The sequence below is a fragment of the Rhincodon typus genome, chromosome 5 (genome assembly GCF_021869965.1).
Source record: "Rhincodon typus isolate 14 chromosome 5, sRhiTyp1.1, whole genome shotgun sequence".
In the NCBI taxonomy this organism is placed as follows: domain Eukaryota; kingdom Metazoa; phylum Chordata; class Chondrichthyes; order Orectolobiformes; family Rhincodontidae; genus Rhincodon; species Rhincodon typus.
This window is the reverse complement of record NC_063336.1, coordinates 87,563,316-87,591,277: the sequence shown is the minus strand read 5'-3', so window position 1 is coordinate 87,591,277 and position 27,962 is coordinate 87,563,316. Positions and strand designations below refer to the sequence as shown.

General features: G+C 41.0%; 2 protein-coding genes across 4 annotated transcripts in view; one reads left to right on the top strand and one right to left on the bottom strand.

Annotated features, from left to right (window-relative positions):
- The window catches only part of fbxo16 (F-box protein 16), a 50,279-nt gene extending 35,713 nt beyond the window's left edge, over positions 1 to 14,566 (bottom strand). Inside the window, exons 1-4 of one of the 2 annotated variants that reach the window (XM_048597261.1) lie at positions 14,475 to 14,566; positions 11,201 to 11,353; positions 8,877 to 8,912; positions 346 to 552 (exon numbers count right to left, since the gene is read on the bottom strand). In XM_048597261.1, the coding sequence (XP_048453218.1) occupies positions 346 to 552; positions 8,877 to 8,912; positions 11,201 to 11,296 (339 nt within the window). In that variant the 5' untranslated portion in view covers positions 11,297 to 11,353; positions 14,475 to 14,566. The remainder of the gene's footprint in view (positions 1 to 345; positions 553 to 8,876; positions 8,913 to 11,200; positions 11,354 to 14,474) is intronic. The other variant, XM_048597262.1, reaches the window with a different exon arrangement.
- Positions 14,567 to 14,676: 110 nt separating this feature from the next.
- The window catches only part of LOC109911137 (frizzled-3), a 96,960-nt gene continuing 83,674 nt past the window's right edge, over positions 14,677 to 27,962 (top strand). For both annotated transcript variants that reach the window (XM_048597310.1, XM_020510398.2), the window contains exons 1-3: positions 14,677 to 14,751; positions 21,954 to 21,989; positions 25,231 to 25,805. In XM_048597310.1, the coding sequence (XP_048453267.1) occupies positions 25,611 to 25,805 (195 nt within the window). In that variant the 5' untranslated portion in view covers positions 14,677 to 14,751; positions 21,954 to 21,989; positions 25,231 to 25,610. The remainder of the gene's footprint in view (positions 14,752 to 21,953; positions 21,990 to 25,230; positions 25,806 to 27,962) is intronic.

The following is a 27,962-nucleotide window of genomic DNA, read 5'->3' as shown; positions in this document are numbered from 1 at the left end:
CAGGCCCGAAATGTCAGCCTTTCTGCTCCTCTGATGCTGCTTGGCCTGCTGTGTTCATCCAGCTCTACACCTTGTTTTCACAAACTGTTTGTTTAATTGGGTTTACTGTTAAAAAGGTAAAGTCGCCGTAGTCCTACTGCACCATTGGGCTGTTTTCTCATTACAGAGAGATGACTAGTGGTGATTTAACCTGAGGGTCACTATGCCTCAGGTGAGGAGAGAGGTTGAGAAGAATCCTTCATGGTAACCTCAGCTGGTATGGGAATGGTTACTGCTGTAAGGAACCACAGACAGTATTCCTTCTGCTGGTAAAGGCAGCCTGTTAAACTTTCTGATTTTTGTTACCTGTGCACAGCGGCAAAGACTCCTTGGATCCAAGAAGGAGAAGATATATAAAGTCAGCACTCTGGGCAGGAAACAAGCAAAGTCAAGAGATTCTACAGGAACTCTGCTACGCAAATGTTGCTCACAGAATTTCAATTGAGAGATAGAACATCTTTCAAACAAGTTGAGAAGAATTTTTCGTCGCTGTGCATCAGTCCACTTGTCAAACTGAATAAGAAAATGAGGGAAAGTAAAAACACAGTTAATATACTACATGCATGGCAGCATCACTACTAATGCCAAGATGTCATACATCAAAAGTTTTGAGCCTTCACTGTGCCCTTCACTTTGCTTCCTTTCACTCTTCCATTCTCATCATCTCTCACCTTTCCTTTCTGTCAGTCTGGTCTTCCACCCTTTCCTCCCTCTCCTCTCTTCCATTCACATCACTCCTGATCCATTTCTGTGCATTCCTTTTATAATCCATCCTTTCCACACTTCCTTATTTCCCATACTCCTTCACCTTCTCTACTCATTTCCTTTGCATTTCCCACAAAGCCACTGCACACCTTCCTTCCATTTAACCTCACCCTCTCCTCCAATTCTTTTTTTCACCTGTCTTCCCTCTCTTCATTTCCACATCTACTCTTCTCTTTAATGTCTTTCTCCCTAGTCTCCTCTCTGTCTTCAGCCTAGCCACTTCTCACCTCCTTTTGCCCTCTTCCTCTCTCCTTCATCCTCTCCTGAGCCTTTTCTATTTGCCCCTCTACTCATGTACAAAGCCACAGGAAATCAACCAGTAATTTTTTTGAAGATGCAATAATTGGAAAAATTATAAATGTAATCATAATTTTATAGAGACTAAAACTAGATTTGTTCTGGAAAGGACTTAATTTGTCAATAGTTTATTTTGCTTGTTGACTTTGTATTTTGTAGATAAATCATCTTGCTGCTTCTACCTCTGCTTATTCCATATCATGAAACTTGCACCTCAGAGGATGGGTTAGCTTGACAGAGACCACTAAGAGGTGTGTGCAATGATAAAACATTCATATGGTACCTCAGTTAATTGAGAATCAAGAAGACATGAATCCTTGGGATAAGTAATAAAGACAAAGACAAAGTACAACAATCCTGAGGACTCACTTGACAGGAAAATACACTGCGTTGTAACAAGTTCAATTTATTCCCTGAACTAAAGCACATTAGTCAAATGCAGCAGGTTGACTCAGATTTAGTACAGTGATTTCAGTATTGTGAATGAGGAAATGGATAAAGAATGGCTGGATTTTGTGTGTGTTACTATTTGCTGGCAATGTCCGTACATGGTCACTCAGTGAATCTGTAGAATAGGCCTCCAATTCTTACTATTCGAACACATACATCCATATGAGTGATTTATGAGGGGCATGTGTCTACTTTTGAGCTTGAGTCAACACCTGCAGGACAGGAGGAGGTAAAGGAGAAATAAAATTTCATATTATAAAGGCGGGATATATTGCAGCATAAAGAAATAATACCTTCTGAAGAGCATGTTAAAGAACATTGCCAGATCTTCAACAAAACAGAAATGTAGCTCATGAAAGTCACAAGTGTATTGGTTGAGGGTTAAAAAGTTGAACTGACCACCGAGAGTTTCAGGCCATAACCATTTGAGTAGCTTGTGTTTCTGTAGCACATACTGGGAAAACAGGTATCAGAATCTGCTACCTAATTTGTACAACTAGATATGATGGACTAGCTCAGACTCGTAATATCACCCAGGGGAGAGAGCTAGATTTGTTTCAAGATCAAATTCACATTCAGCTAATCCTGAAGCTAATCCTAGTCTGTGTTGAGTGAAACAATTTCAGCCAGGGCATGAAAGGCATGCTACAAATACCACTGGTTTCTCAACCATTGGAATAGGGACAAATATTTACCCATTAGAGCCTATACAAAAGTTGGTGGGGGGGGCGCTGCTGGGATTATGGTGTATAATTAACCCAACTGCATTGCTTCTACTGGATGTAGCATGCTAATTTTGTGCTAATTTCTAATTTTGTATGTTGCTGGTTACAGGTATTACTAAATGAGTTATTGAGTGCTGCATGTGTCAGTAGGTGGCCCAAGTTCGTGTGACTGTATTTCTTCTTCATCATAGTCTTCCTGCTCTTCCCCTCTTGGAATAAAAGGGAACACTGACAAAACTAAAATGAAACACATCTCAAAATCACAAAGAAATATTCACATATTCATTGAAGGCAAAGAACTGGAATATGTCAATAAATACAAGTATTTAGGAAACATAATAGCTGCAGCTGGAAAGTACAACAAAGAACTAAGAGCAACGACAGCAATGGGAAAGGTTATATTTGGTAAGAAGAGATGGTGGCTAATTGGAATTAACAACTCAAGAAACAATTGTAAAAAGTTTAATTTGGAATGTTGATCTGTCTGGATGTGAGACTTGGGCCTTACACTAAACATTACATTTTGACTTTTGAAAGCATGGGCTGGTTGAGTATGTTCAGTACACTGCCTATTGCAAATTGCCAACGGGATTTCCTGTCCGATACCACTGCCCAGTTGTCAGGATATACAATCTACATACATGGCATTACATTGCCACTAAAATTCATGTACTACATTACTGACTTGTTTGGTGGGCAGAATGTCTTGTTTAAAATCAGATGGGATTCTGTAACTTGGATAACACTTGGGAAACAATCCTGTGCATGTTAAGAATAACATCAACAACCAACTTGAGACTATCATTTGGGCTTACAATATGGCTCATTTACACTTGCTCATTCAAAGCTACATTAACTCATATACAGCGTCCTATCCATTGCAACCAGAAAGCACGTGTCCAGGAATTTTACCTTTTCCGAAGTAAACATAGGCATGGAAAACAATATTTTCCTGATGTACTCCCATGGCGACATCTTGACCAATCAGAATTGATTTGCCATCCAATTAACAGAATTTTTCATGATGTATAATTTGTTGCTCCCTTTTAAATTCAGTATTCTTATGACTGTCCTAATCAGCGTAAGATAAATATTTTGTTTTCAATAATGCTCAAGCTCCATTCTACTTAGCAAATATTTATAGACAAATAAGAAAACTGACAACATAAAGAGACATGGAAAGACTACTATGGCTTCAAGTAGAGTACACAAAATGATGATGTGGCTATTGTGAATCTTGCCCTTCCAAGTATTGGAGGGCTCCTGCAGATGTGCCAATAGTCTGTTCCATCAAAGTTTGTGCGGCATGCTGCCCACATACAGTGGCCATTACGTGAAGTGATAGACATCATCACACAGTAGTCATCTTCTGGTTTGTCATGGTGGATCAAATGCAGACAGCACAGCAGAGTGCCACAAAGCAAATACATTATTGCTGCTGGCAGGATACGGACCTATATGATACAGTATGGTAGGTCTAGCTGGACCTCAAGGCAGTGAAATTCTTTCCAGCTGCAATATATTTCATGGTTGACATGTGGTGCCTCCAAAAGCAACGTATGAGTCAATGGCATCCTGCTACTGTGGATGCTTGTAATCCTTGCAATGCTGTGTGCTTCTTGCTCTTGATTCTTGCAAAGTATTCTGTTGTCCTGGAATTCAGAACCTCAGTCACCTCTCTTATGTAATGTGAATGGCAAAGTGGTAGAAGTTGCAAATATCACCTAGAAGAAACATGACAGATAAAGGTTCAAAGCCACAGTCAGCTTTGTAGCCTCTGCAGTAAAATCCTCACTCTGCTCTGAGGCAACAGGAGATGGAAGACCTTTGTTAACATGCCCTTTGTGAAATGGAGATATTTGAAACGTTGCTCCTTGCTGAGGTTCAGTTCAGAGAATTGTTCTCTGATACCCTGCATGGACAGGGCTTCCTGCTGAGAATCCTTCTCCCCTCTCCAATGCAACCAGCCGCTTATCCTAATCTGTTTTTCTTTACTCATTCCCTTGGCATGTTGCAGTCCAAAGAGAATACCTATTGCTGTGCACATTTCTGGAAGTATGTAGTTTTTAGGTTCCTTAAAGGCAGAACAAAATTCTTTAGCGTATGCCACGCCATGATTTTTTTTTATTCACTCGTAGGAAGTGGGTGTCACTGAATGGACCAAAATTTATTGCCCATCCCTAGTTGCACTTGACAGGTGGTGGTGAGCTGCCTTCTTGAACCTGTGAAGTCCATGTGCTGTAGATACATGCACAATGCTGTTAGGAAGAGAATTCTAGAATTTTGATCCAGCAACAATGACCAAATGTCAATATCTTTCAAAGTCAGGATGGTAAGTGGTTTGGAGGGGAACTTAGAGGTGGTGATGCTACCATATGTGCTCTGTCCTTATCCTTCTAGAAGGAAGTGGTCATGGGCTTGGAAGGGACTGTCTAAGGATCTTTGGTGAACTTCTACAGTGTACCTTGTAGATGGTACACATTGTTGCGACAAAGCATCAGTGGTAGAGGGAGGGAATATTTGAGTACATCAAGCAGGCTGCTTTGACCTGCTTTGTTCTGTATGATTTATCGACTTTAAAAAAAACTCCAGAAACTACCAAATATGTTTGCACTTGCAGCATAAGGCATCAGAAATCAATTGACAGCTTCCCGGAAAGTAATAGATGTTTGTTTAAAAAACACTTTTGAGAGGAGAGGATTACTTTTGCATGTTGAGGAAACAATCTTAGCTGGAGCTTTGAAATCCAAAATGGCACCACTAGTGTCTAATTAGTATAAGCTCTGGTTAATGTCACAATTTGTCCAGTCTGCATAGTTTTAACAGATGCACCATATTGTGGATGCTGTTTTGGAGCCAAAAAGGCACACATGACACCAAAGTACTAAAATGCCAAGTTTTGCGATCAATCGTCTGGAATGTGGTCACTGTAAGACCCCTCCCTGCAGCTGAATAGCCCACCAAGAGTCAATATTCAGGTCCACACATGAAAATGGCCAATTAGTTAAGGGCTATGGTCAATTATCAAGAAGTATTCCAGTGCAATTCATTTTTAGGAAAGCTCTTACTGGATTTAATACTTCCAAAAAGCCTATCAGCTGATACCTCAACTTCTTCCTGACCAGAGATAGCAAGAACTGCAGATACTGGAGTCAGAGACAACAGTGTGGAACTGGAGGAACACCCGAAGAAGGGTCCCAACCCGAAACGTCAACTTTCCTGCTCCTCTAATGCTGCCTGACCTGCTATGTTCCTCCAGCTCCACACTGTGCTGTCTCTTCTTCCTGATCAGTTCTTTACTCACGTCTTTGCATGCTGGTTGATTTCCATGTTTCTTTGGCTGTGTGACAATTGAATCATTTATTGCATTTTGGGATACAAATGTGTTATTTCCAAAAACTGTGTGGACAACTTTTCAAATTGTCAACATTTCCATTTTGTTAACATATCATTTCCTTTTTAACAAAACCACCCTTAACCTTTTCTTAAAATTCACCCTATCCCTAAAAAGCTCACAATCTATCCTTCCACCTTCCCTACCTACCAATTCAAATTTAAAGTACCTTCCTTTCTGAGATCATTCAACATTATTGCCACATCTACCTCTCCCTACCATTTTCTATTCAAATCTTTTTCTACTTTAGCAATACTCATTGTAAGAAATATTGGCCTGGTCAAAACCCATGGATAATTATTCACACTGAGGTGCACTGTCCCTCCTCATCATCTGTATCTTAAGTTGCCCCCCACACCTTGAGACAGATACTCTAACTCATCTTCTAGTCTCTTCTCGGTCTCGTCCTTCCCCAATTTCTTCAATCACCAGCCCTAATCTTTCAAATATCCTTAGGTTGTGAAAGATATTGTGCAAATGCAAGCACAATTTTTTGCTCTGCTGATTAATTGGAATAATTGAATAGCTGTTAATTCAAAGAGCTGACACAGATACAATAGGCCAATATCTTGCTTTTGTACTGTACAATTCTATGATTCCCCCCGACTTCTGCTTAGTCTCAGTATCACAATTACCACTCTATCACACAATCATTCACCTTTTCTTCTAGTTTCTGCATAGTCAACCACTTTCCACCAGCTGTGAAGCACCCGAGAATGGTCATTAAAGATAAATTCAAGTTAGTTTTGAACTAAGTAGTTTATAATTGAATCAGAGAGGAAACAATTTGTGTCATTGCGAAAGAAATGGATGAGTTAAGACTTGTAAAACGGCAGAGAAGGGCATTGTCATGATAGTTTGCAATCCTTCAGTGGAAGATAATGATTTTTGAGAGCACGCGGGGCTGTGCGGGCTCCATCCAGGCAGAAATAAAACAAAAGAATGAGTAGCCACATATATGAGCCTGATTCAGTGATGGTACATGTATTTATTTGTTCATCCATATGCATTAATTAAGACATTATTGCTTATTTTTGAAACTAGTACATTCCTGGGCATGGTATGACACAGGTCAGATAATAGCTTGCTCTATGTTAATATTAAGTTCTACATCTTAAATCTCAGCCAAGAACAACCTACTCTCCAATGTAATATTTCCAGTTTCTTCACATCTGTCTTTGTGGTTTCTCATTTGGGGAATGTCATTAACATGTGAATTCCTGTGGGTATTTTTCAGCTACAGATGCAACCTGTCTGAACTTATTCTTGTTGGGATTGTTATACACAGGGGTCAGAAATAGTAAGAGAGACATTCACAGATGTGGCAAGACATGGAAAGGCACTTAGGATGCAGCAACAGAGGGGTGAAATTTGTTTATGGCAATAGTGAATTTATACTGTGCCTGAAGACAATGAAAAATTAGGTTAGGCAGAGTTTACAATGAGACACTAATTCACAATCAGCCCATTCTTCATGACTAGCTAGGACTACTTTCACCTATAGAGGCCCCAGATTTCCGCGGACCTGGAAAGGAGTTTGTCTGGTCACTGCAGTGACATGTGCCCCCACCAAACATCTTTGTACTTCTTTAATAATGATTCACAAGGGGCAAATGCCCTGTCACCGGGTGCAGCAGATGGCAGGGATTGTAGTGGGCTTCACTGCTGTCATATACAGCAATGCTAGAAAAGCAGACCTTGTTGCAGACATCGGTGAAATAAATGGCAGCTTTGCTGAAGTCTGCAATTGCCCAGCTTATTTATAATAAGTTGATGCTGGCTTCTTAGTAGCAGAACGCAGCCCTGGAAACCAAGCAGTGAGGTATTAAAAATTTTGGAATTCTGGCCATCAGATCTCCCACCCTTCTGATCCATGGCCACTTTGCACCTGGGACTAGAAAGCATCTGAATTAGTCCTTCACAAACAAACTTGAAGAGCACATAGGAGATGGGCTGGGTTGTCCAGACAGCCACACAAGAGAAGCTGCCCACTGTAGGTTCTTCCGAGGACTGAGCTATCATGATATACAGGTTATTCAGTAATGAGGGACTTTTGGTTCAAGCATGGAATTAGTCACCTCCTGTAACATGCCTCTCAGGTACACTAAAATAAGCATAAATAGAGGCAGTTAGAAAGTATGCTTAGACACTGGGAGGAGACAAGATGAGTGGAATTTAACTCCTATTCTGGGTGTGGGCTGAAAGGGAGACTGGCCACATGACGGGGCAGGAGGTTACAGGATTGAGTGCACATCACCTTCCCAAGTTCACCAAACTAAAATGTGAGGGATTGGTTTGGGGAGGGGGGGGCAAGGCACACTTGAGGGTCTCATTGCACCTCCAACCTGCATGCCTGCATCCTGTAGGCCATGGGTATATCCTTCACGGGTACACTGTGCCCAAACAGGAACCTGCCAGTGGAAAGGGCTGCCTCTGCAGTGACAGTCCTTCTCCTGGGTCTACTGCTGTACCAGTAGTACTACTAATTGCAGGAGTCAGAAGTGAAAGGACACAGATGGAGAGTGAGTCATCTAGAAGGTAGAGTTTTCAGGTCAGTCAATATTTAGCAGACCACGGATACTTAAGGAAAATGAATAAGCATTGAGCAATAACGTTGAGGAGACAATAGGCATGCATTGGAATGGGTATTGCAGAGATAGGGGAATATTAGGTTTTTGCTCACATTTAGAACCTGGATACATAGGTAGCAAAGTTGTGGTTAACTAGAAAACTTAGATTACTTGACTTTCAATTGACTTTGGGTATGATAGTCAATAATTATGCATTCACCTAAGAAGCTTTCCATATCTAATTCTTGTGGATAAAGACAAAAAAAAGTTTAAGTTAGTTCTCGGAAAGACATTTGAGTGTTTGTCTGTTGCTTCCTAATTCTAGTTGGTTAGGCAGCTATCTTTGATTTAACCTCTCCAAGTTTAAAATGAAATAGCAAAACAGTCTTAAATTACAATATTTACATCAAGCTAAATGCCTGAGCAAGATGAAGTTATTCATATCAAGCATTGTTTTATTGGCCACAGCAGCACTCCAAAACCCCTCCCTGACTGAGATCAACAGTGGGGTTCAGCTGGTCTGCACTGTTTGTTTACTCAATTGATAAATTTTCTGAGCTGCCAAAGGACCTGTTAATCAAGTTTTGATTCAAGTTAAAACTTTTTAATCTACAAACCAACAAATGAACTTCTTACCCATTTCCCAAGTAACTCTCCTCTCTCTTCAAAGACCTGGTGGAAGGAAAAAAAATATATAAGAATTAAAAAAAAACCTTTGTGGAGATATCTAATGCAGACCCAACAAAGCCTGTAAGTTTTTTTTTTAAGCACAGGAATACAATTCCAAATCCAAGATGGCGGTGGAGTATGACTTCTTAGCTCGAGCTTTTCCGCTCTGTTCATTTCATTTCTTTTTTTTTTCTCTTTTTGAGCTTTCTTTCCTTCTTTCTTCTTACCTAATTCCTGTTCTTCAGCTTTGACAAAAGTCATCGCAAACTCCCGGCCACAGAGCAGACTCCCAGACTTGAGGTAAAGCCAGCACAGATCTCCAGCCTCAAGTGCCTCAAGGTGAAGCCAGTACAGAGTTCCAGCCTCAGTGTGGACTCGTGGCTTCAGCGCGGACTCCCAGCCTCGAGGTAAAGTCAGCGTATGCTCCCGGCTTCGAGGTGAAGCCAGTGCGGACTCTCGGTCTCAACACGGACATCCTGGCTTCAGCAAGGTCTGGACGCTAGGTGCCGGTGCGAACTGGGCTGGAAAGACTGTCATTCTGAACATTTTATTTCTTTATTTATCTAAATTATTCCTTTGGTTTTGTACTTTTGTACCTAAGATGGCGCAAAATTCTGTAATGCTGGACTTTTTATTTCTATACTTTTCTAATATTTTCCTAAGAATTTGTACTTAAGAAACGGCAGCTAGGTACCTTTGCACCTATGATGGCACTGTAAGTGGCGACTTATAAACTTTTCACTGTACTCATGTGAGTATGTCTGACAATAAAGCTACTTCTAATTTTAACCACATCTGATATACCAGACTGTAAATAGCCATCTTCTTTAAGAAAGAGGAAACCATCATTTGTGGCCACATGAGCATCAGGAATTGTTGAAGGACCAACCAAGGCAACCTGGTTAGCAAAATGAATATTAGTAGTCAGTGCCATTAAAGATACAAGGAGTTTGTCCTCAAATTATTAGACGCAGTATGAATGCATTAGGAAATGTACCTCATAAACTGAGCAACAGTTCAGGCAATAACTGTAAAATTACATTCAGTTGCTTAGTAATATGGAAACTGAACATTGCTGAAATGAGACAATCTGCAAAGCTTTTCCCCCAGCACTTTATTGGACAAATGCAAGAATGCCAAATTTAAAACCGTCACAGTAATTTATGCTACTGGAAGGTATGATGCTGATTGGTCAGAAGTTGATTCTCATTGATTCAAGTAGTGCCATGGAGAAGACAATAGAGATCTATAGGCTTCCTAACAAGGTGCAAGGCTTGTACAAATTCCTTTGTTTTTTTGTGGCAGAGGATAGTCCCTGCACCTGAGGGGAAAGTGATAAGAGTTCAAGAAAACCCAAGAGAGAGTGGAGGTCTAGTCACACCTGGGCATACCTGAGTAGGGAAGAAATGTCTGGGAAGATGGGAGGGGGAAGGAGGTGGGCATTTATCATTACCATTTTGGGGGTCCTGGGCAGGTTCGAGGATGTCAGAGATCCCACACCAACACATTTGGCCTCATCAGCATTACCCCTTCCATTTCACCACCACTGGCATCACTCCTCCATACCCACCACCACCATCTCACACCAATCACTGCTTCAGCGAATTACTCATCATTTGTCCTAAGAAGTTATCAACCTGGTAACAATTCACACATTCAGGATTGTTCAGCAAGTGTTACCTAGAAGCAGAACCACATCTAACAGCCAACTTTTCTTTTGGGTCTTGCAAGAATGGCTGGTTGAGAATGGTATGTACTTTGCTTATTATGAGTAACAGAAGGAACATCTGTTTTGATTCATCAGCCAAGCATTAGGGCTTAAGGTTTACATTGTCATGGATCTGTACCTAGATCATTACAATCCTCTGTTTTAATTTTGTATAAAGCAAACGAAATCTTATGTGTAACAACTGACAGTGAGAGAATTAAGGAATGCTTTCTCTTAAATTCAATTTTAAATACTGCTCATGCTTAGAAGAGAATTTAAGTCAAAATGTGCTTAACAAAACCTTTTCCATTTAATACATTTGGATGAAGTTGTATGTCAATCAGGTTAGTTAGAAAGAATATAATAGAAAACTATCATTCTTTCCTGGCAGCACCTTCCCGTGTTACATGAGAATTAAATAAGAATAATTTGTCTGATCACCTCCTATCTACTGCCAGTTACTGCCATCATAATAAGCCAACTCACAGAATAGACATGGAACAAAAAATGTACCCTACAGCCTATTTAATACGGTTATTAAAAAAACATTTCTCCGTGGTAATATAAAGTCACATTCCCTTGCCTTGTCATTAGTGGGCTGGTGGTTCAGGGGTGTCCACGTGCTCATCTTAGTCTGCATTTTAGGCCCATTCATGATCTTGGATGGTGCAAATGCCATTTTGGAATCAACTGTTGGTAATTGTTCTTCTTCCTGGTGCAGAGTCACTCAATTCAACTGGAATGTAAAAGGCAAAACAACAATGCCTAAACCATGTCATCATCTAACCAACAGCCAATGATTATGACTCAGGCAACTGTGTGTCAATTGGCCTAATTTACCAGATGGTTGTGGTTGCTGGAGGTTAGTCATGTCTGTTCCAGGTCATCCCTGCAGAAGTTCTTCAGGATAGATACTTCTATTCAATTTGTTCAAATATGTGATGACACACATTTGAACTAGGACTTGAGCTGAGGCACTCCTAACTCTTGTGACACCACTGTGTCACAAGAGCTCAGGGTAGTGTCCTAAATCCAACCATCTTCAGCTGCTTCATCATTGATCTTCCCACCAGCATATAGTCAGAAGTGGGGATGTTTGTTATTGATTGTACAATGTTCAGCAGTATTTGCAATTCCTCAGATACTAATGGAGTCCGACAGCAGCAAGGCCTGGATAAAATTCAAGTTTGTGCTGATAACAAGCAAGTGACATTTGTGCTGTACAAGTGCCAGGCAACCGTCTCCAGCAGGGGCGACTCTAGAACATAAGAACTAGGAGCAGGAGTAGGCCGTCCGGCCCTTTGAGCCTGCTCCGCCATTCAATAAGATCATGGCTGATCTTTTCGTGGACTCAGATCCACTTACCCGCGTTCTCACCGTATCCCTTAATTCCTTTATTGTTCAAAAAAAATATCTACCTTATCTTTAAAAACGTTTACTGAAGTAGCGTCAACTACTTCACTGGGCAGGGAATTCCATAGATTAACAACCCTCTGGGTGAAGAAGTTCCTTCTCAATTCAGTCCTAAATCTGCTCCCTTTAATCTTGAGGCTATGCCCTCTTGTCTTAGCTTCACCTGCCAGTGGAAACATCCTCTCTACTTCTATCTTATCTATTCCCTTCATAATTTTATATGTTTCTATAAGATCCCCCTTCAATCTTCTGAATTCCAATGAATATAATCCCAATCTACTCAGTCTCCTCATAAGCCAACCCCCTCAACTCCGGAATCAACCTAGTGAACCTCCTTTGCACCCCCTCCAGTGCCCGTACATCCTTTCTCAAGTAAGGAGACCAAAACTGCACACAGTACTCCAGGTATGGCCTCACCAGCACCTTGTACAGCTGCAACATAACCTCTCTGCTTTTAATCGCAATTCCTTTAGCAATGAAGGACAAAATTCCATTTGCCTTCCTAATTACTTGTTGTACCTGCAGACCTACCTTCTGTGATTCATGCACAAGGACACCCAGGTTCCTCTGCACAGCAGCATGCTGCAACTTTTTACCATTCAAGTAATAATTCTTTTTACTATTACTGCTACCAAAATGTATGACTTCACATTTATTTACATTGTATTCCATCTGCCAGATCTTTGCCCACTCACTCAATGTATCTATGTTCCTCTGCAAAGTTTCACAGTCCTCCGCACACTTTGCTCTGCCACTTATCTTAGTGTCATCTGCAAACTTTGACACCCTACACGTGGTCCCCAACTCCAAATCATCTATATAAATTGTAAATAATTGCGATCCCAACACCGATCCCAGAGGCACACCACTAGTCACTGACTGCCAGCTAGAATAGCACTCATTTATCCCCACTCTTTGCTTCCTGTTAGTCAACCAATCCTCTATCCATGCTAATACTTTACCCTTAATGCCATGCATCCTTATCTTATGCAGTAGCCTCTTGTGCGGCACCTTTTCGAAGACCTTTTGGAAATCTAGGTACACCACATCCACTGGGTCCCCATTGTCCACCTTGCTCGTAATGTCTTCATAGAATTCCAAAAGATTTGTCAAGCATGACCAGCCCTTCATGAACCCATGCTGCGTCTGCCCAACGGGACAATTTCTATCAAGATGCCTTGCTATTTCTTCCTTGATAATAGACTCAAGCATCTTCCCCACTACAGAGGTTAAGCTAACCGGTCTATAATTCCCCATCTTTTGTCTACTTCCCTTTTTAAACAGTGGCGTCACATTTGCTGTTTTCCAATCTGCTGGGACTGCCCCAGAGTCCAGCGAATTTTGGAAAATTACCGCCAGTGCACCTGCTATTTCTCCCGCCATCTCTTTTAGTACCCTGGGATGCATTCCATCAGGGCCAGGAGACTTATCAATCCTTAGCTCCATAGCTCCTTTACATACAATGGCAATACTATGATTGAATCTCCTTCTGTCAATATTTTGGGTTACCATTGACCAAACCTGAACTGCATCAGCCATATAAAAATTGTGGCTACGAGAGTAAGTCAAAGGCTAGGAATTCTGTGGTGAGTAACTCACCTCCTGTCTCCCCAATGCCTGTCCACCATCTACAAGGCAGTAGTCAGGAGTGTGTTGGAATATTCTCCACTTGCCTGGATGGATGCCCCTCCAACAACATCCAATAAGATCAATACCATTCAGTACATAGCATCCTGTTTGACTGACACCCCATCCAGCATCTTTAACATTCCCTCCATCCACCTACTTGACTAGAATCCCTGAGGCTCAGACCAATGCTCTGAGGCTGTATTCAAATTTCTCAGCTGGTGAGAGATGAAAATCAAATGAAATTTGGAACTGAAAGCTAGTCTCAATAATAATATTTTTTTAAAAAACTGTCACTGATAGTCATAATAAAAACTGAATCTGACCATCTAACCTGGTCTGACAGACATGTGACTCCATATCCACAGCAATGTGGATGACTATTAACTTCTCTGAAATGGCTGAGCAAGCTACTCAGTTCTTGGTCTGTTAGGAGTGGGTAACAAATGCTGAACCAGGACGCCCACATCCCACTAAAGAATGAAAAGAGAGGCTGTTTCAAACCCATCCAAAAGGCAGTAGTGACCTTCTGAAAGTCGGGGAGACGGGACACTCTAGCCATCGAACACCTTAGAGTATCTAGGCGCGGTTGGGTGCAGACAATAGTCAGCACAATAAAGGAAAAGGAGCCCGCAACAATTTTATAGATAACAACTCTCCCCTTACCACCCCACACCTCTATACCGGCTCGAAATCAACGGGGTCAGATCCACACTTTGGGATACCAGTTTGGGTGCATAATTGCTACTCCATTATTCGCCGGCACTAAGCTGGACCTCGGATTACTTCAGGCCACAATGTTGCTGCCTTTTTCTCACCTCCTCTCAGCGACAGGCGCCATCTCCGGTTTGGCCTCACTCGGTTTCTATGGCAACAGCCTCCCACGCCGTCTTCACCGCCGCCATTGGCCGCCTGGCCAATACAGTCGCTCCTTGAGTGTCACGGGGCCAGAGGTGGTGGTACGCGTTGCCGGGGCAATGAGCATCGTCGCTCACTATTCGTCGCCTCCCGGCAGCCAATCAGGCCTCGTGTCGGAGGCGTGGTGCTGCCGCCGAACGGTCGGGATGGAGATCGGTTGGCGGTGACTGGTGAGAGGTGAGGGTTCGTTTGATGATGCAGATCGGGCAATGATAAGGCCGATATACGCGACGGCTGTGAGATTGCGGCGGGGCGCTGGATCCTACGGGGGTAGTAGGTTGGACAGCGCCGCCTTTCTCCCGTCCCCCTTGGAGTGGGAGTCACTCTCTCTTCACCACTCACCCCCTCCACCCCAACCGGGGGCTCGGGCCCACACCCACCACCACCAGAATAACACCCAGTTCCAACCGGCTTCTGCTTAAATATGCTCAGTCCCCGGGCTTTCTCTCTTATGTCTTGAATGGCTGTGTATCCCTGCTGTGATGGCTTTTAATCTTTGTTACTTTGTGTACATGTCTGCGCATCCTCTCTTGCTGAGCTTGCGGTGAGCAAAGCTTCGACCTGCTCCGTTTCTATCCAGCTCGCATTCCGGGCTTCATTCATTGTGTATCCCCGAGCTGGATGTTACCTAGATTTATTTTATTAATCAGCAAGATTATTATTTTCCAATGTTTCTTTTGTATTTAATTTCCTTTCTTAAAAAGAAATCTTCTTATCTCTACGTTTTACTTTTAAGTGCATTTAAAATAATATTAGAAATTTTTGAAGCGCAGGGAGCTGTGAGACAATAAAAAAATGGATGTTGCAGATGTTGGGAATCTGGAATACAGACAGAAAACCCTGGAAACACTTAGCAAGTGATGCTGTGCCTGTAACTGCAAATGTCATGGTAATATATTTGTTCTGTCAGTCTTTTTTGTACACCAGTCCCTCAGTTTGCATATAGATCTTGCTATTGATTAAGCAGAGGCCAGTGGGTTGAAGAAATTAGTTAAGTGAACACAGAATGAATGGCAGTAGTGATAGGTGGTTCTGTGTCTGTGGGGACAGACAGGTGTTTCTGCTATTGCAGAGTGGCTACAGAACCTTCAGATGGGAGATGAAAAGCCAGAGGTTGTGGTCTGTGTTGTTATCAACAATAGGGGTAGAAAAATAGGTCAGCTCCTGTGGGCAGAGGTGAAGAGTTGGGAAAGTATTTCGAAAGCAGGACATTGGAGGTAGTAATTTTTATATTACTCTCAATACCACCCACTAGTGAGCCTAGACCGGGGAGCAGATGAATGGTTGATGTGGTTGATAGGAGTGAGGGCTTTTGATCCCTGAGCGGTGGGACCTATACAAGTATGATAGATTGCACCTCAACTGGACTTGGACAGCTGTCCCTGTAGGAGATTTGTTGATATGGTTGGGCAGAATGTAGACTAGTTTGGTAGTGGAGGCAATTGTGATTTGAATTTTGATGGAGCAGAATTGGAAATGGAAGGTAGAAACTTATTGATTGAATCTGTAAGGCAGAGGACATGAAGGTTAGAAAAACAAAAGATTTGGCAGCCCTCAAAGATGTATGGTTCAATGTAAGGAGTCTAACAAATAAAGCAGGAGAGGTGATGGCATAGATAGTAGCAAGGCAGTGTGATATCTTAATTATTACAGAAACATGATTCAAACAGAAATAGGAATGGGAGCACAGCATACCTGGCTTCATGGTTTTCAGATGTAATAGAGCAGGGAATTAAAAGAGAAGGGGATTGCTGATGCTTTTAATCGAAGAAACAACTACAGATTGAGCAGAGATGATATACTATAGAGATCTTCAAATAAGGCCAAATGGATTGAACCAAAGAATAAAAAAAAGGGAGCTGTTACTATAGACCCCTAAGCAGTCAAGGGGAGATAGAGGGGAAAATGTAGACAGATTTCTTGGGTGTAAAAAGAAGAAAGCGGTAATGGTAAGGAATTTTTAACTACCCTAGTGTTAACTTGGATAGTTTTAATGTAAAAAGAGTGAGAGTACAAAATTCTCGAAGTGCATTCAGGAGAACCTTTGAGCTGGTGTATAGCAAGTCCAACAAACGAGGTTGTGCTTCTGGACTTAATTTTAAAATGAAGCTGGGCAGGTGGAATGAGTGGCAGTGGAAGACCATTTTGGTGGTAATGATCCTAATTCAATTTGCTGTTTTCCATAACTAACATTAAGATAGAACAATGTTAAAGCTGAGATAGAACTTAAACTCTGTTCTAAAATAGCAACAGGAAGTGCTGGAGAAAAACAGCAGGTCTGATCATATATGTTAAAAGGGAAACGAGTTAATGTTTCAAATCCAATATGACTTCTGTGTTCCAAAGAAAAGTCAAAAATTGCAGGGGTGAAATGGAAATAAAAAGCAAGTACTGTTCGTCAGAGTATTGGCAAGTAAAATCAAGAAGAACACAAAGATGTCTCATGAATACATTAAGAGTAAGAGGATAACTAAATAAAGTGTACAGTTCATAAAAGTTCCAAAAGGTAATCTGTATGTAGATGTATTGATGTAGGTATGGCTTTTAATGAATAGTTTGAGTCTGTCTGCAAGAAAGGAGTGGTCGATGCAAACATTGTAATTAAGGAGGTGGGTGAAATGTTGGTTGTGATAAACGTGGGAGAGAGAAAGTATATAAGGGAATAGAATCCCTCAAAGTGGTAGATTACTGGAGCCGGATGAACTATATCCCCAAGTATTGGAAGAAATCAGGGAGGAATAGCAATGCTCTGACCATTTTCCAATCCTACTCATTCAAATGTGCTGGAAGATTGAGGGAATGTTAATGTTGCATCTCAAAAATGGAATGAAGCATCGTCCAAATAGTTACAGCCCAGTCATTTAACTTTGGTAGTGGGAAAAATATTGAAATTAATTTTGAGACACAGTATAAACAGTCACTTAGAAAGACGTGGAGTAATCAAGGATAGTCATTCCACTGACCAAACCTGTCCAAATCCTTTTCAGCTACTTTACATCTTCCTCACAGCAAACATTTCCACCTAGTTTTGTTTCATCCGTGAACAGGGGATATTAACACTTGGTCCCTACATCCAAATCATTGGTATGTATTGTGAACAGCTGGGTCCAAGTACTGATCCTCACGGTACCCCCAATAGTCACACAAGTAAATGACCTGTACATTCCTATACTCTATTTAATGCCTGTGAGCCAATCCTTAAGCCATGTCATACGTTACTTCCTATCATGTATGTTTTAATTTTGCTAACCAAACTCCAGTGGGGATCCTCGTCAAAGGTATATCCCCTTTATCAATTATATTTGTAATATTTTGTACTTTTATATTAGTACCATTGGTAGATGTACAAAAGAACTTAGCACTTACAGTGTCATTGACCTTAGATGTCTCAAACTGCTTTGCAACTAACGGAGTGCTTTTGAAGTGTAATCACCATAATTTTGTGAAATGTGCAGGTCTTTTTGCACATGACCAACTCCTATAAGCAGCAACATGTTAATGATCAGGTATGTTTTTGTGATAATTGATAAGTAAATATTGGCCAGGACACCAGGGATAACTCTTCTCCTTAGAATGATCACACATTCCCTCTCATCAAGAGTCTGTGCAACTCTTTGTCATGAATCTTAGTCATGCACATCAAGGACATTACTGAAACTGGCAAGTATTATCCCTGATAGATTTCCTATGTCATCCACACCCTCACTGATGAAATCGTTGCTTGCACTTTTGCCATCTAAAATTATCCACTATTTTTTACAAGAATTATACATGAGCTCCAACTTGTGCAATACTGTCCAGTTGCATTCTATTCCATATAAACCTCATTCAGCTATCAACCCAGGGTCAGCGGGTTCTGTTTGCTGCCTGTACCCCAGTATATTGATTTTAGAATACTCAGTTCCATACTCATCTTGACATTTTCATGTATCGTTTATCCACCTTATTTTATTTTTGAAACATTGTGACATGTTTCACTGTATTAATCTTACAAAGTTGACTTACTCTATTTAAAATGGAAGATTATTATTTACTCAATTGCCAGAAGTGGAATCTCTAAACCTCGTGAATTGGATCTTAGTCCGTCGCAGGTTGGAGAGGGAGAAGGAAATGCACACTATCTTGCTGCAGTTTAGTTTTCAGATTAGAGTGCAGTTGTTTTTTCTTATACTTTTTAAGTTATTGGTTATTTCTAATCACTCCACTGCCAAAGAATGACTTTCAAATGGCCAGATAATAAGGTGCCTGCAACTCAGTTTATGAAACATGTATAGAACAAAGAGCAAAGAAGATTACAGCATAGGAACAGGCCCTTCAGCCCTCCAAGCCTGCACCAACATGCTGTCCGTCACAACTAAAACCCCCTACCCTTCTGGGGACCGTATTCCTCTATTCCCATTATTCATGTATTTGTCAAGACGCCCTTTAAAAGTCACTATAGTATCTACTTCCACTTCCTCCCCCGGCAGTGAGTTCCAGGCACCCACCACCCTTGGCGTAAAAAAAACTTGCCTTGTACATCACCTTTAAACCTTGCCCCTCGCACCTTAAACCTATGGCCCCTGGTAACGGATTCTTCTACCCTGGGAAAAAGCTACTGACTGTCCACACCCTTCGTAATCTTGTAGACCTGTATCAGGTCACCCCTCAACCTCCGTCGATCCAGTGAGAACAACCCAAGTTTCTCCAACCTCTCCTGATAGCTAATGCCCTCCATACCAGGCAACATCCTGGTAAATCTCTTCTGTACCCTCTCCAAAGCCACCACATCCTTCTGGTAGTGTGGCAGCCAGAATTGAACACAATATTCTAAATGCGGCCTAATTAAGGTTCTATAAAGCTGCAACATTACCTGCCAATTTTTAAACTCAGTGCCCTAGCCGATGAAGGCAAGCATGCCGTATGCCTTGTTGACTACCTCCTCTACTTGCATTGCCACTTTCAGTGACCTGTGTACCTGTACAGCCAGATCCCTCTGCCTATCAGTACTTTTAATGGTTCTGCCATTTACTGTATATTTTCCATCTGGATTGGACTTTCCAAAATGCATGACCTCACATTTTTCCAGATTAAACTCCATCTGCCATCTCAGTACCCTAGTCACCAACCGATCTATATCCAGATGTATCTTTTGACGGTCCTCATCAGTATCCACAATTCCACCGACCTTTGTGTCATCGGCAAACTTACTAATCAGACGAGTTACATTTTCCTCCAAATCATTTATATGTATTACAAACAGCAGAGGTCCCAACAGTGATTCCTGAGGAACGCCACTAGTCACAGCCCTCCATTGAGAAACGCACCCTTCCACTGCTACCCTCTGTCTTCGAGCCATTTTTTTCATCCATCTTGCAAGCTCACCTCTGACCCCATGCGAGTTTACCTTCGGTATCAGCCTGCCATGAGGGACCTTGTCAAAGGCCTTATTGAAGTTCATGTAGACGGCATCCGCTACCCTCCCCTGTGATCATCTTCAGCACTTCCTCAAAAAAACTCAACCAAGTTAGTGAGACATGACCTCTCCTTCACAAAACCATGTTGCCTCTCACTAATAGGCCCACTGATTTCCAAGTGGGAGTAAATCCTGTCTCGAAGAATCCTCTCCAATAATTTCCCTACCACTCACGTAAGGCTCACCGGCCTGAAATTAGCTGGATTATCCTTGGCACCCTTCTTAAACAAATAAGCAACATTGGCTATTCTCCAATCTGCTGGGACCTCCCCTGTAGCCAGTGAGGATACAAAGATTTCCCTCAAGGCCCCAGCAATTTTCCTCCCTTGCCCCTCTCAGTATTCTGGAGTATATCCCATCAGGCCCTGGGGACTTGTCTACCTTAATGTTTTTCCAAGACCCTCCTCCCTTTTGATCTCAACATGGCCCAAGCTATCTACACACCCTTCCCCAGACTCATCATCCACCAAGTCCTTCTCTATTGTGAATACTGACGCAAAGTACTCATTTAATACCTTGCCCATTTCCTCTGGCTTCACACATAAGTTCCCTTCCCTGTTCTTGAGTGGGCCAACCCTCTGCCTGGCTACCCTTGGGATTTTCCTTAATCTTGTTGGCCAATGACTTTTCATGATCCCTTTTAGCCCTCCTGACTCCTTGCTAAAGTTTCTTTCGACTTTTCTTGTATTCCACCCTTGCTTCGTGTGTTCCCAGCCTCCTAGCCTTGATAAATGCATCCTTTTTCTTTATCTTGCAGAGAGATCTTTAAAACAGTTGGGTGTAAGCTCATTGAATTGTACATGGAAAATGAAAGATCTATATGAATGACCGTATACTGTATCTCTATAATTGTTTGTAAACATAACCAAAATTGTAAAGCAGGTTCATCTGTGTTTAAGGGAAGCTGTCAAGCAGGTTTTAAACCAAAATTCAAAGGGTACAAAGACAATTTGAGCTCTTCTAAGATTGTTGCTGTAATTTTTAATTTCAACAACCATTTTGGTCTCATTTTTGATTTGTGGTGCTGTACAAGGAAAATGAGTCTGCTGATAACTGAACACTGTTTCAGTTGAAATTTTATTTCTGGTTATTTAGTTATGTGAAAAGGAAATGTTTATATGTAGCATCTTTCATGACCTCAAGATGTTCCATGCACTTTACAGCTAGGGAAGTACATTTGAAATGGAGTAACTATAATGTAGGAAAGTAGGTAGCTGATTTACATACAGCAAGCTTCACCCATATGCAATGTGATGATGACCAGATGCTCTGTTTATTTGTGTGATTTTTATTGAAAAGTAAATGTTTGCCAGGTCATCAAAGGGAGAACTCCCACTGCTTCTTGAGAAAGATAGTACAATGTGATTTTGCATATCCAACTGACAAAAAAGATGGTGTCTGTTTAACAACTTACTCAAAAGATGACCGTCTGACCAGGCAGCATTTCCTCACTTCTGCATTAGCACATCAGCCTCCCCTTTTGTGTTCAATTACTTAGAATGGGAATTGAATCCACAACCTTTTGTTTCAGAGGCAAGAGTGGTAACATCTGAACCATGACTGATCATTGAATTCATATCCAATGCTGCAGTGTCAATTGCTATCAATATTTATTCACCACAGAGTTATGAAAGTGATTGCAGCAAATTTCTTAGCTGCAGTCAATTGTGATGCGCAGGCCAACTGAATTATCTGACAAAACCAAATGTATTGTGACTGTTCTGCATTTGTGACCAGAACTGCAAAATTAATCCTGTTTCTGTGTACGTAGATAATGGCAGACCTGCAGTGTGCTTCTGTCATTTTGTGTTTCTATTTAAAATTTCCAGCATCTGCACACTTTGGTTTTGTAGTGTGAGTTTGTTTTCATTCAAACGTGACCAATGGCACACCGAATAACATGATCTAAATCTTACTTTTGCAGATGCTACAGGAAGACTTCACATACACAATGCTGCAGGTATGCTTGATGCTGCTGTGATGCTACTTCCAGAAAGCTTATTAAGATACCTGTAATGTCTGATGCAGCATTTTAACCAGTTTAGCCACGACGAAGAGTGACCTATATTACGGCATTACCTTTTCTTTGTTGCTCTGTGCTGTCTGAAATAGGATCTTTCATTGAGATAGCAATTGCAGCTTTGAGATAACTGACTAATTTTACAAATGTGTACTGGTGTCAGACAAGGTACTTGGGACTGTTGTGGTGGGGAGAGATAAATAAAAGCTACTACAAATGGAGAGGAGTTGGCTTGCTGGTAATGTCACTGGACTAGTAATCCATACCATCAGTGTAATATTCTGGAGACATGAGTCCAAATCCCACCATGGCAGATGGTAAAACTTGAATTGTATAAAATATAGAATTTATTTTTTAAAAAAAACTAGTCTAATGGTGAATTTGTAGCCATTGCCTATTGTTGTAAAAACAGGTCTTGTTCACTCCTTCTTTAGGGAAGGAAATTTGCTATGCGTACCAGGTCTGGCCTGTATAAACCTCCAGCTTCTCAGCAATGTGGTTTACACAACATTTCCTTAAATGTCCTAGCAAGTTCCTCAATGTTTTTTTAAAAAAAAATGAATCCAGCATTGACATAGGCATCAGAAACACCGATGACAAATACAACCCTGACCCAGCCATCACCATCACTGGGTATACCCTGTCTCACTGGTAGGATGGATCTGTCAGTAGAGGCTTCACAATTGGGGTACAATCGGACTGGAGCTCTCCTGGGAGCCTTTGATACTGACTGTGGAGCCTGTGAATTTTCATAGCATCAGGTCTAATATGTGCAAGGAAATTTCTTTTTGATTACTACCTACCATTCCTCCTCAGCTGAAGAATCAGTGCAAGTCCATGTTGCACACCACTTGGAAGAAGCACTGAACCAAGGCCACAAAATGTACTCTGGATGAAGGACTTCACTGTACCGTCACCAAGTGTAGCTTCGTAGCACCACAACTGACTGAGCTGGCTGAATTTAAAGGACATAGTTGCTAGATTGTGCCAGTACACATTATACCGCACAGTCCCATCTTCATTAAGGACATCATCATATTTTAAGGCACTACCACTGTACTTTGAACAGATCTTGCATCTCAAAACTGGGCATCCATGAAGCATTGCAGGTGATCAATCACAGCAAGAGCAGAATTGTATTCAACTTCAGTCTGTAACCTCATGCCTGGTATGTCCCCAACACTACTATTACCATCAATGCTGTAAGATCAATCCTGGTTCAATAAAGAGTGCAGAAAGGCATGCCAGGAACATAGCTTGCTGATCTAAAAATGAGGTGACAACTTAATAAAGTTACAGTAAGACAATTTGCATTTCAAACAACCGAAGCAGCATGCAACAGCCAGGCTAAGCTATCCATAACCAATAGATCAAAGTCGAACTGTACAGTCATGCTGTAACCAGTATAAACAGTTGTGGATAATTAACAACAGGAGGAAGAGGCTCCATTTGTATCCAGTCTTCAACTCAGGACATCAGTGCAAAAGATAAGGCTGAAGTATTTGTATTCTTCTTTAGCCAGAAGAGCCAAGTGAATGATCCATCTTTGTCTCCAGCTGAGGTTCCCAACATTATAGATGCCAGACTTAAACCAATGCAATTAATTTTGTGTGATATGAAGAAATGGCTGAAAGCACTGGATACTGCATCCTTTGACGATGTTCCAGCAACAGTATGGTGGACTTGTGATCCAGTACTAGCAATGCCCTAACCAATCTGTTCCAAAAAGCTACAGCACTGCCAAAATGGATAATTGCCCAGATATGCCCTGTACATACAAAGCAGGACGAATTCAAACCATCCTTAGTCTCATCTCAATCATCTCCAAGGTGATAGAAGAGGTAGTTGACAGTGTTAACAAGCAGCTGTTGCAAAAGAATAACCTACTCACTGACACTCAGTTTAGGTTACATCATGGCTATTTTGACCTCATTACAGCCTCGGTTCAAACACGAACAAAAGTGCTGACTCTATAGGTCAAGTGATACTGTTTGACATCAAGGTAGCATTTCACTTGTATGGCATCAAGAGCCTTAACAAAACTAAACTCGTTGGGTTTTGGGGAAATTTCTGCTGGTTGGAGGTCATTCATTTAAACCCCAGAACAGCAGTGCAGGAGCTTCTCAGAGTAGATATTTTTAAATAAGCTCTTCAGGACCAGGTGGGACTTGGACCTGGGTTCTCCTGGCTCTAGGGTGGGAACACTGGGCTTAATGCATGTTCTTTTGTCTTTGTGTACCATTTTATTGTTGCAAATAGAGGAAATGTGATATTTATTTCTTAAATCCTGTATCAAATGAAGTGAAAATGCAGAAGCAGGTGTATAAAATGTTTATTTGAAATAAACACTGAGATTTTGGGGCTTCTGGTAAAAACTTGATTCCACTGTTTGCTCATGCCTTTATTATGGAGTGTTTCTAGCTCAAATATTATGTAAAAATCTAAGCCACTTAATTAGATCCTTAGTTTTTATTCATCCTCATATTACAATAGAGGCAGTGTGGTTAGCTTTAAGTGATCTTCATCAGTATGATTTTCTTCTTTATTATTTGTTCGTGGGATATGCATGTCACTGGCTAGTCCAGCATTTATTGCCTGTCCAATGGAGCAGTTAATAGTTAACCTCATGACTGTGGATCTGGAGTCCCATGTAAACAAGATAAGGTTACTTTCCTTAAAGGACATTTGTAAAAGCCCATCTAGTTCACTATAATCGACAATATTACCTGGTCACCATTAGACTAGTTTTTTAGTCTTTTTTTATTGAATTCAAGTCTCATCATCTGCCATAGTGGAATTGAAACCCGTTTTCTTAGAAAATTCTGGATTGCTGGATCAGTAGCTGTACCACTATCCCGCCACATTGCCATTGGTGATTGGTATTTTGATTATCATTGAGCAGCTCCTGCTGAAAGTATGTGTTTAGGTATGTTCAGTGTAGATGCAGACTGGTGCTTTCGCACTGTCCATTTCAAATAACCTGTCTGATGTAATCAAAGATACTTGCACAAAGAAGTTGGTTCCTTGTGTTGGGTACCAGAGCATGTAGGCCATTCTACAGAGGGAGGGGAATTGTTAAATATAAGCAGAACATGAAACACCTCTGGTAACTCTCTTGTTCGGTGCAGAACATGAAACACCTCTGGTAACTCTCTTGCTCGGTTCACTGTTCCCTTTATAGGTCACAAGAATGCCCTGGAATTTGGGGAAGAATCTTCTGGAACAGAATGGGAGACATTGTGTGGGAATGTGGTCAATTAATCGATTGTCACATGGACAACCAAATAAAGCTGTTGAATGCCAGAACCTAATTTTAGTGGTCTGTTAAGGAAGCAAAATTATTTTCTGTGTAAAGAGAAAAATGCTGAGAACTGCTTTTGATGAGATCCAGAAAGCCATGACTGAAAGAGAGGTCAGATCAAGTTTCAGAGTGTTCAAGTGAATGGTGGCTTGAGCAAGCTAACAAAGGAGATTTAAAAAACACAAACATTCAATCAGCAAACCTGTTTGTCTTCCACCTGTCAGCAAGTAAAGCAGTATTTAGTGTTGAATATTGCTATCATGGCTGTGACTGTCGGAGAGATGTTGTGGACACTTTGTGCGTTGTCTGCGCATTTGGGACTGGGTGGTGGCCACAGTATGTTTGCCTGTGAACCCATTTCCCTGAGAATGTGCCGTGATCTGCCTTACAATATGACATTTATGCCAAATCTCCTGAATCACTATGACCAGCAAACTGCAGCCCTGGCGATGGAGGTAAGCTGACTTTCTATCCTTGCTGATACAACATAGTAAACATAGTATATTTTTGATGCTAATGTACTTCAGTTTTAAAAAAATAGCTCAACTTCATAACCTAACTGAGGCCAGTAGATTGTCTTTACTTTAGCACTCTGGATATAAGGTAATAATTAGCATATAAGCCTTGGATTTATTTGCCCTTTCTGTACTTCTTCCTTACAGACAGATGTAGCTGATGTAGATGTGAAGAAGTTTTGGAATTTACCACAAATACTTTTATGGGGTGTCTTTGTGGTCACTTCCAATAATGCAGAGGAAGTGAACCAATACATTTCTTTGTTTTTTTTCACAGAACAACTGTGGATGCTGGAAATCTGAAACAAAAATGGAAATTGCTGCCAGAACTGCTGGGCTTCCTCAGCATCTGAAGAGAGAAAGCAGAATTAACATTTTGGGTCCAGTGACCCTTTGGATCATTGGACCTGAAACGATAACTCTGCTTTCTCTTAACATTTCTTACGTGCTTTGAAGTTGAAGATTTAATTCAATCCTAGAACAGAATAGAAATAAATAATTTTCAGAATGAGTGTTCAAAGTAAACAATGGCAAAGTGACGTGAAATAATTGTGAATGGTGAAAAATTTAAATCCAAAACATAAAATGCCAGGATTGTACAGATCGTCAAAAGAACAATAGTTTTAACGTTCCTCTTGGATCACATTCATCATCTGCTGAAAGCTTAAGACATTTAACGCTCTTGATCTTTTCCTGACTTTTGGTTTCAAGAGCAAAATTTGTTTCTCTTGGTGTCTGTTAAAATAATCTGTGTTTTGTTGAGGCATTTACTGCTGTGGCTCCTGTTGATATTTAATCTTCTGTATGATGTATAATTTAGACTGTGAAATGCAAGTTAGCCTTTGGCGGTCTTCTGTTGCTAGTTTTTTTTTTGTTTTCCATTTCTGTCTCCTGTGAGACAAGTTCATCAGGTTTTTTTTTGCACCTGTGTGGTTGTCGTTTCAATTTACCTCATCTGATTAGGGCCATTCTGAGCCCTGCAGCATTTCTAAAGACACTTTGTATATGTGAAGGCAGATTGAAGTTGGTATTTTCTCCTAAGTATATTCCTTTTGAAAATTATTCATATTTCTGAATCTTAAAGCAAGTATAGTTTACTAAAAAAATCTTGTGTTGAGCTCATTGAAGTGGTTTACATATACATAATTCATTTGACATTTTGTTTTCCTGCATCAATGCCATGTGCACCCTCTATCAAACCTGATTTTAAGATGTTTATTATTTATCAGCAGTTTCTTCAATCTGGTGCAATATTTGAATTTGACGCTTCTCTAGTTAGTGGGTCTATTTAGCCTATTTTTCTAAACAACCTGTTCAGCCATTTTATTGCATACCTCTGGAGCAGGTGGGACTTGAACCTGGGCTCCTGGTCAAGGGGTAGGGACACTTCCACTGCACCACAAGAGGGCCCTTGGGTAAGAGTTTTTTTATTTAATGACTCAGGAAACCCAACTGGAAAGTAACAGTGTTTATTGTTGAACGCCAAAAGAGAGCCACTACTCATGGTGTACATAGGCTGGTCTCAGCCCCCAGAGTTCTGCAGACCTTTCTCTGAATCTGCTCTTTTTTCATAAATTCTTAACTTATCTTTCCTAATCAACCTGTTCAGAGATGTTGTTGCACACCTCTGGAGCAAGTGGGACATGAACCCAGGCCTTCTGATCTTGAGGTAGGGACACTACTGCTGTGCTCAAGAGCCCTGTAGGTCAGACTAATTATCCCTTAACCTTGATGCTCTACAGCTGTTGTGTCCTCTGAATTACTTCTGTCTCGTGAACTAACTGACCTTTACTTTGATTTTTGTTACTCCAAGTGACAAAAATCAGTGAATTAGCATGTAAGGAACGGTAGATGTGAACCTTAGATTGTTGTGCATTACAGCTGTAACTTATTTTGTTTAAATTAAATATTAAATTTAATTAATATTTAAGCCCTTTATTGTCAATTGAGGGTGTATTTATCCTGCTTTGTGAATGAAACTTTCCTTCTTGAAAGTATGCTATTTTTCTGGGGCAATCTGTGGCTGAGTGATGCAGTGAGTTGGAACATTGCCCTGCATTCAAATCCACTTCCCTGTTATAAGTGACAGCTAAGCCC